The sequence below is a fragment of the Sarcophilus harrisii genome, chromosome 4, assembly GCF_902635505.1.
Source record: "Sarcophilus harrisii chromosome 4, mSarHar1.11, whole genome shotgun sequence".
In the NCBI taxonomy this organism is placed as follows: Eukaryota; Metazoa; Chordata; class Mammalia; order Dasyuromorphia; family Dasyuridae; genus Sarcophilus; species Sarcophilus harrisii.
In genome coordinates, this window is record NC_045429.1 from 71670289 (window position 1) to 71679445 (window position 9157).

Genomic DNA, 9157 nt, shown 5'->3' on the forward strand with positions numbered 1-9157 from the left:
TAGAAGGATGGATCAATGGAACAGAGTAGACATGCAGTATGCAATGTTATAAAAGATTATAGTGACCTTGTGCTTGACGATTGTAAAGATTTAAGCTTTTTGGGTAAACAGAAAGTAGCCTGGCAGAAGTTGGGTATAGATCAATAGTTATGAAAAATAAAAGTTCGTTATTGATTAGATAAATGTAAATTAAAACAACTTTGAGATGTTATGTCCATCAGACTGGCTAAAAGGGGAAAAGTATTGGAAGAAATGTGAGAAATTGGGACATTAATACACTGTTAGGAGGGAAACTGAACTGATCCAACCACTTTGGAGAGTAATCTAGAACTATGCCCTAAGTGTATACCAGTAATGCCTCTATTAGGTCTATTTACTAAGGTGATCAGGGGAAAAGGAAAATAACTGTTCTAAAATATTTAAATAGCAGCTTGCTTTGTGGAGGCAAAGAACTGGAAATTGAGAGGATGCCCATCATTCAGGGAATAGTTTAACTAGTTGCGGTATATGATACTAGGTCTACTGTTCTAGGAGAAATGATGAGCTGGTTGATTTTAGGAAAACGGGGAAAGACGTGCAGGAAATAATGAAAAAGGAAATGAGCAGAAGCATGAGAAGCTGTACACTGTAATAGCTGTATTGTTTGAAAAACAACTGAAGAACCAAATTGTTCTGAGTTTTATGAATACTCATATCAACTACAAAGAACCTGTGCAGGAAAATGCTATCCACCTCCAGAGGAAAAAACTGAAATAGAAGTATGCATAGTGAGGATTTATATATATTTACATATCTGTGATGAATGATACCCTTCTTTAGTGGGGTGTGAAGAGAGGATGATGGAGAAGAGAAGGTAAGGAGACAGTTTGGAACTTGTAACCAAAAATGTAACCAAAAAATTTAATTTTGCAACAAGTAGATCAGGACAGCTATTTCTTTTCAGTACAAAAAAATGCTTAAAATACAAAAGACTCAAGTGCATATTCACCAATATTTAAAACATGAAAGAATAACCCATAAAGTTCTGCTGTATTCTTTCAAAAGGTTAATATTTAAAACATTCAAACATGAAACACTTTGTAAACTTGAATGGGCATTTTACCTTCACCTGAGTTCTGACACAGTCTGACACAGCAAGAAATAGATTAGGCTCTTGTTAGTGATTACCCTCTCCTTTAGATAGTATAGTAATAACTGTAGGGAATAATTCATGTGAGAGTAGAACTGTTAGGAGCCCAAATCACACTTTCAGAGGAAGGAAAAATAGAGTAAGATCAGAAATCATTGCTTACTTTAAAAAATTCTGAGTAGTTTGCTTTTGTTACCTCTTTAATGCAGCCCCCATCACAGGCAAAGTAGCACATAGGAACCAATAAAATAAGCCACACAGTTGAGAATGTTTTTTATTAAGAGACCAAAAGACATGTTTCTCCAGAGCAGGCCAGAGTGCTAACTTAGCAGAACACAGGGCTGGTCACCTTGACCTTAGAAGTACAATAAAAGACATTATTCTTCTGTACCACTGTTATCTTTTCAAGTTGTTTTATATTGCCATTATTGGAAGATATCCCCATTGGATTATATTTTTAAGGACAGGAAAGAACCTTTTCAACTTCTAGCCACCTGAGTTAAAAAATAACTTGTACAAAAACATATTGGTCACATTGGGGGGGAAGGGGGAGGATTAGGAATTTTGGATCTGGACATCCAAAAACCCTGCAGGAGGCTTCTTTCCTTTGCCTGTCACTCACTACACAATTGTTTCTAAATGAAAATGCCCCAGAACTTTATCACAATGGGGTTAGCTTTTCAGCTGACTCACAGTCTGAACAGAGCAGCCCTCGTCTCTGACAATTTGAGAAAGGGAGTCAAAGCAGGGGTGTTTGGGGATCTTACATCCTCAGAAGCATGTGGGTTAATGAGCAGTCCTTGTTCTGAATAGTTCGTGCTGAAGAGCTGCTGGATGGAATTCAGGATGAAATTCCGACCTTTCAAGGGCTGAAGTTCAGTGACACTGATCTCTTAGACTTTGGACAGTGTGTGGATCAGAACAGCCAACGGCAGTTTGCTCTTCTCTATGGAGTAGATGAAGTAAGTGTCCTCCCTCCATCGAGAGCCCCAGGTCCAAACAAGGCTTCTCACAGGATTCTCCTGGTCTAGGGTGGGGTGAGGGATATTATAGAAAAGTAAACACTTCATTTTTTTTCTGAATAGCAACTACTGAGTGCCCTGGCCATGGGAGCAACTGGAGCAGTTGGCAGGTAAATGCTGCAGCTTCTGCACTGGGGAGTGACACCTCAGCTCCCACCAGATATCCCCTCAGGTCACTTTGGCTTCTTCCATTCTCAGTCACGCTATCTTCTCTACTAAGACTTTTCCACTCTCTTTTTTCTCTTCCCCTCTTGTGACATGTCCTATCTGTTACTACCACTTAAAGCTAAAAAAATGATTAAACCCCAGGAGAAGAGCTTCTCCCTTTGGGTGTTTGGGGGCTGGGGTGTGTGTGTGTGAGAGAGAGAGAGAGAGAAAGGGAGAAAAAGAGCGTGCAGGCAATCATAGCTGTGTAGATAGGCGTAGAATAGAGATTGTAAAACACAAAGGGGCATTTTGCTGAATCACTACTACTTATTTTCTTGGCAGCACCTACAACTACCTGGGCAAAAAAAACAACCAGATGTTGGAAGCTTTTGAGCGCCAGGACTTTTCCTTAGCTTTGAATTACCAGGTATGGCATTGTCTTCTCACATAAAACATGACCTTATTTCTTTCTGCTTTCCAAGCTCTTCCATTAGTGCTGGCCTTTCTCCCTATTCATCTTACTCTTATTAGCAGACTGGGCCCACCAAAGATCTCTAATCTTTTCTTTCTTCCCTGGTCTTACATATCAACCAGTGTGTCCTTTGCAGGACCAACTAAACCACTCCAAGAAAACCATCAATTTCTCTTGGTGGAAGTCATCATCTGTTATTTTTCTCTGCATTTTGTTAAATATTTTTTTATTTTGTAAAACAGTAATTATAGGATGCCAGAGAATCACTGTCTTAGAGACTTTTTTTTTTTTTTTTTTTTTTTGAATTATTAAAAAAGGACCTGGGGGAAACCTACCTGAGCCAACCTCAATTTAAATTAAATGGTCCCTAAGAAAACAAGTTCATGTGCTGGCCTATAGACATAGGGAAAGAAATGTATTTCCCTGAAATGCTGAAAGAGCCTTAACCTCAAGTTAATGAAGCACTTTATGTAAATTAAGGAGGACAAAGAAAGGAGAATAGAACTTTTAGAATCCCAAACTCATGGACTCCTACAGGAGGGACAGAATAGATCTGTTTGGTGTCCAAAAGCTAAGGATGGCATCTTTAGTGTCTTACTCCTCATTTTCAAAAGTATATCTCTAATTCATTCACTTGATACTTTTGACATAGAGACTTAGCAATGACATTGGAGACTATGCACAGGACTCTCACTTAACCAAGTGCAGAAGCCCATGACTAAGAGATTGATTACTGACTGTCAAAGCATAGATAAGCCTTGTGGCTTCTGCATGCTTAGCCCCTCTTTACAGTGAAATGAGAAACTCAGGAAACCATCCACTGGAATGGGAAGCTGTCTCTGGACTGGTGAAGTTATTGATCACTCTAGTACTTTTGGTAAAAGAATGGTTTCCTCTTATCTGGTAGCCAAACCATTGTAGCTACAGGCTGCAGATACTATAAAATTTTATCTCAGGTTAAAATATAAAATATTTTAATTATCAATTCCATTATTATGGAGCAGCTAGATGATCCAGTAAGTAGAATACTGGGGCTGGAATTAGGGGGAACGTGAGTTCAAATCCAATGAGCTGGGAAGGTGATGTAATCTACTTGGCTCACTTATTTTCATCTGTAAAATATAAATATATATATATATAAATGTATATGTAAAGTATATAGCATATACTTTTCAGTATTGTTGTGAGGATAAAATGAAATAATACTTATAAAATACTTCGTAAATCTTAAAATTACATTACATAGTATTTGTGTACATAGATACAAAAATAAAGCATGTAACACATATAAATTATATACATATGTAATTATGCTCTGGGAGAAGCTTTCCCTCTACCCTATTCTCTTCATTCCATTCCTTTATATATCTCTTCAATTTAAATAAAGAAAACTAAAGACAAATATAATTTCTAATTGTATCAATTCTACAATGCAGTGCCCTTGTATTGGCAGCTATCATGGAATATTTAATGCTAATAGTAGTTTTTTTATGTTTTTTCTAGTTTTGCATCCAGAGATTTATGAATTATGTGATCAAAATGGGTAAGTACAACATCTTTCCATTTCCTGTATTATAGGGCATTACAAAGGAAGTATAAATAGAAAATATATCCCTGACTTTTGAGCATCAGTTTTTGGGAAAATAATATTCCCTATTGAACTCTCTGGTGCTCCTCCTTTCTATATTGAAAAAGCTTTGTCAAGTCAATGAGTGCTTATTAAGTACTTACTGTGTGCCAAGCACTATAATATCAGGGGATACAAAGAAAGGGAAAAAACATTGTCCCTGCCTTCAGGGAGCTCAAAGTCTAATGAACAGCCCCGCAAGAACAAACAAAGTATATACAGGATAAACTAGAGCTAATCCACAGAGAGCACATCAGCCTTAAGGTGGATGAGGAAAGACTTTTATATAAAGGTAATATAAAACAAGAGACATAATTGTGGAGGTAGGATTGACAAGATTTGGAAAGAAGGGTGAGAGAGAGTAGGGCCTTGAGGAAGACACCTGAGTTGAGAGCCTTTGTGATTGGAGGAAAAAAGAGCTGGATTCAAATCCCTCCTGTCACTTAGTCGGCCTGTATGACCTCAGATAACTCACTTAGTGCTCTGTACTTCAGTTTCCCTGCCTGCTAAATGCATGGTTCAAGGTTTCTTTCCCCTCTGACCCCATGAAGCAGGGAACATGATGGTCCAGGGGTCGCCTCAGAACACTTGCTAGAGAGTGGTGGAATTAACCGTGCTTGTTTTCCTTCCCTGCCTAGGTCTGGGAGTTGGGCAGACAAAAGCTATCATGACTCTTGTCTCCGGGATACCGATGGGTCCTCCTCGGCTGCCCCTGCAGGAAGCCTCCAGGGAGTTTGCTCTGAAGGCTGAGGCCAAGCTGAAGAGCCTGGAAAGTCAGTGCTTTCCCTGAAGCAGGCTTACTCTGGGGGGCCAGGCTGGCCCAGCACTGGCTTTGATGAGCTGGGAGTCCCCCCAGCCCCCCATTTTCATTTCTCAGAGAATTTCATAATCAGACTGAACTAAACACTCTCTGGAGAGTCCTTTTCCTGAGGCAATTGGGGTTCAGTGACTTGCCCAGAGTCACACAGCTAGGAAGTGTTAAGGGTCTAAGGTCAGATTTGAACTCATCCTCCTGACTTCAGGGCTGGTGCTCTATCCACTGAGCCACCTAACTGCCCCTTCCCTCTACTCTTAATGGGATGAAATGTGCTGAGAAAGCTTCCCTTGATTCCCCTCACCTGCCTGAGTATCCTGCTAGGTTCTGTGCTTTATTCTTCCTCTCCATCAGGGTTTCTCAGCCCCTGGTGTTTTACAGTGTTTTACAATGGATTCTTTTTTATATTTTCTGGAATTCAAGGACAGGCTGCCACTTTTCTAAAACAGTGTAAGTGGGAGGCAGCATTGCACAGGATGGAGAGTGCTAGAATCAACAGAATTCAAGCCAATCAAAATCAGAAAAGATTCATTAAATTGGTCCTGGCCAGAACCTGCGATATGAAGATTAGAAAATGAATCCCTGCCTGTCTGAAGAGCACTCCTCATCCTGGCTCTCCTGGAATTGCCTCCTACATCTCTAGGGAATTTGCTTACATCTCAATTTCCCCTTTTTTTCATCCGTAAATGGAGAATACAAGACTAGTTCTAGATACCAGCTTTTTAAAGTGTTATATAATGTGAGAGCTTATTATGCAGACTCCTACCAATTAGCTTTATTTCTCTGTTGTTAGAAGATATTGAGAAGACTCAGGGGAGATGTCAGTCAGATAGACTGAAAGTAGTTTTCAGTCTATATCAGCCTTGTTTTCTAGTTCCCTTCCTTAGTTCCTTACCTCTTGGAAAATGTCTTCTGCCAAACTATATTATGTTTTCTAATATTGAGAATCATTAGAGTCCATTTAAATCAGCGCCCTCATATTTCCTGATGAGGTAACTGAAATTGTGATTTCTTTATCATAAAACTAGTCAATCAATAAACATTAAGAACCTACTGTGTGCAAAACACCATCCCCTTCACAATCCTGGGGAAAGGTTTATATGGGGGAAAATGCTAGAGCTGTTGACTGAAATGGGAATTTATATGGATTGAATATCTAATTATTGCTGCTACCCAGATTTTTTTTTTTTGCTTTCAGTTTTAATTTGGGGAATGGAAGAAGAGAGTAAGAGGGAGTGCTTTTATTTTACACACTGTAAACACATTGCTCTAATGATGCTAAGCTTTTAGTCTTCTTTGTGCTAGATCTGGTTTTCCTAGTAACCATCTGGGGAGATCAGTGACCCTCTGTCCTGGTTTTTTCGTCTATAAAATCATGCATATCTTGAGATTGTTATGAGGATCAATAAAGATGAATTTGCAAACATTAAAGGAATATGTAAATGCTCCTTGATAATTATATCCATTGCTTCCCATCATGAGAAGTAGCCTCTGCTGAAGGCGATCTCCTACTAGGTTTCTGTTTCTAGTTTGTTGGAAATCTTCAGTGTTTCCTTCATTTTCTCAGCACACCTTCTGGAAAAAAGTTAAACATTGTGAAAAGTGAGGAAAAGGCTTGAAATAAATTACTATAAACTTGAATTGAGTTTTGAAGCTTATACTGTAAACAATAGTGTCAATTTCTGACATTAAGCAGGTAGAGAACTGTTGGCCATAATCAGAATATAGGAAACCAAGGTTCCTGAAAAGGTTGAACACTAAGCCACAATATCAGTGGATCACTGTGAAATCCAACAAGCCCCTTACCTTAGTGAAGATAAGACTGTTGAAGTGGAAGAAAAAAAAAAATTCGATGAGAAGTCAAAAGAGCCGAGTTGATTAAATTCAAAATAATAAATCATTTATACAGCACGTTTAAGATGTACAAGGATTTTCCTTAAAAATTCTGTAATCTAGGAAGTACAAGGTTTACTCTTTGTACAGGTGAAAAAAATTTTGTCAAAAAAAAGATTTTGTCAAGGTGCCAAATCATATGGTTTACCAAGTGTTAGATCTGAGATTCAAGTCAATTCAGCCAATTTGTCAAGCAGTTGAGTCAAAAGGTGAGGAAAGAGCTTTACAAGCAAGTTGTTTCACATCAGCACCATCTCTTAATAAGTGCCTTTGATCAAAGGGTAAAGCTGGGGGAAAATAGTGACGGAAAAGAGGGGTACACTAGTGATGACAAGAAAAACAGAGCAAAGACTAGCAAATTGAGATGCCCTGGAGAGCACCTCAGAGCTAGGGGATGGAGGATGGAGAACCGAGAAAAAGTAGGAGCTTGGGGGGTGGAGGAAGAGGAAGAAGCAGAGCTGTAGCCATAAGGAAAGTAAGTCCTTCTGCTGCTATGACGCCCCCCCACATCAACTGAGATGGGCAGAAAGGATGAGATGTGGGAAAAAGAAGGGAAAGGTACAACAGTGGAGTTGGGCTAATTTTCTATAGGGCTGGGAAATTAGGAAGGGGGGGATTGAGGCTAACTTGGAACCAAGGAATGACTGCTGAATGTAGCTTTGCTGTAGCCGCCCAGGTTTATCCAATGTAAAATCATGATCTAAACCCTGTAATCTGGCCCTCCCTATCACTTTAATGCTGTTCTCAACATGTGCAGACCCTGGCCCCACCACCATATGCTGACTGTAATCAAATACCTGCAAAGAAGCCACGTATAGAATAAATAGGAAATAAGTGGAAGCAGTAAAATTGGGAAAAGCTGACTGCAGAAGTGCAACAATAGGAGAGGGCTCAATGATGAGTGCCCAACAGGATTTTGTATTTGATCCTGGAGGTAATGGGAGACACTAGTTAATGAGGTAGAATTTAGGTCACTGATGGAGAACAGACTGGACTGGGGAAAGATTTGAAGCTGGCAGACCCAGCAGTAAGCTATGGCCATGATCAAGCCCCAGCTGGTGGCAGTGCCCAAGAGGTGTATCCAAGAGTTAGGGTGATCGTGACAGAATGGGTAATGGATGTGAGACGCAGGAGGCAAGGGTGATACCCAGATGACCAGTCTGAACGCCTAGGAGAATGGGGTTTCTTTCCACCAAGAAGTCAGGAGGTAAAAGGAAAGGGGAAAAGATGGTCACTTCCCTCTGGAAAATAGATTACTATTGGGCATTTAGGGTGAGGTGTCTGAAAAGTAGTTGGATATCCGAGATTGAAGGTCAGCAGAAAGGTTGGGGGCAAGAGTGGTAGATTTGAGAATCTCAGCATTAATTACCATCAAATGTAATTAAATCCATGGGAGCCGATGATATCACCAAATAAAACAGAAAGAAAAGCGGTTTTAGCATAAAAATTCAATGGGACCCCTATGATTAAAGGGAATTCCTAAATGAGGATCCAGTAAAGGAAACAGGAGGGATGAGAAAAGTAGGGAAAAAATGAATATCCTGAGAACTTAGAAAAAATTCTCAAGGAGATGTCTGTCAGTGACAAAGCTTGCAGAGGAGTCTGGGAGAATAAGGATCCGGAAAAGACAATTCATTGGATAAGATGTTTAAGAGATAATTGGTACCTTTAGAGGGAGAAGTTTGGATGGGATAATAAGGTCAGAAGCCAGATTATAAGTGGTAAAGAGAATGAAATGAAAGGAAGTGGAGGAATCTTTCATAGAAAACCTTTTCAAGGATGTTAGCTACAAGAATAGTTGTAAGGTGATAGCAGGGATGAAAAAATTAAGTGAAGGCTTTTGAGAATGGTGAAAATGAGCCCCAATAGACAAGGGAAAATCTAGCACCCAAATTTTTTAGGAAACTAGATAATATAAGAAATAAGTGAGGAGAGAATATATGGGAGATCATTTTTTCAAAGGCATCAGAGGGAACGTGGAATATAATAAGTATATGGAAAAAAGTTTAACTGGAATAAAGAATAGAGGAAATAAGATGAAACAGGTCTAGAA

The 9157-nt window shown here is 39.3% G+C and overlaps 1 protein-coding gene across 3 annotated transcripts in view; it reads left to right on the forward strand.

Moving 5' to 3' along the window:
* NPL (N-acetylneuraminate pyruvate lyase) overlaps positions 1-6849 on the forward strand; it is a 45478-nt gene extending 38629 nt beyond the window's left edge. For all 3 annotated transcript variants that reach the window (XM_031937008.1, XM_003767501.4, XM_012547731.3), the window contains exons 8-12: positions 1943-2091; positions 2215-2261; positions 2641-2725; positions 4274-4313; positions 5036-6849. In XM_031937008.1, coding sequence (XP_031792868.1) covers positions 1943-2091; positions 2215-2261; positions 2641-2725; positions 4274-4313; positions 5036-5187 — 473 coding nt within the window. In that variant the 3' untranslated portion in view covers positions 5188-6849. The remainder of the gene's footprint in view (positions 1-1942; positions 2092-2214; positions 2262-2640; positions 2726-4273; positions 4314-5035) is intronic.
* Positions 6850-9157: the final 2308 nt, after the last annotated feature.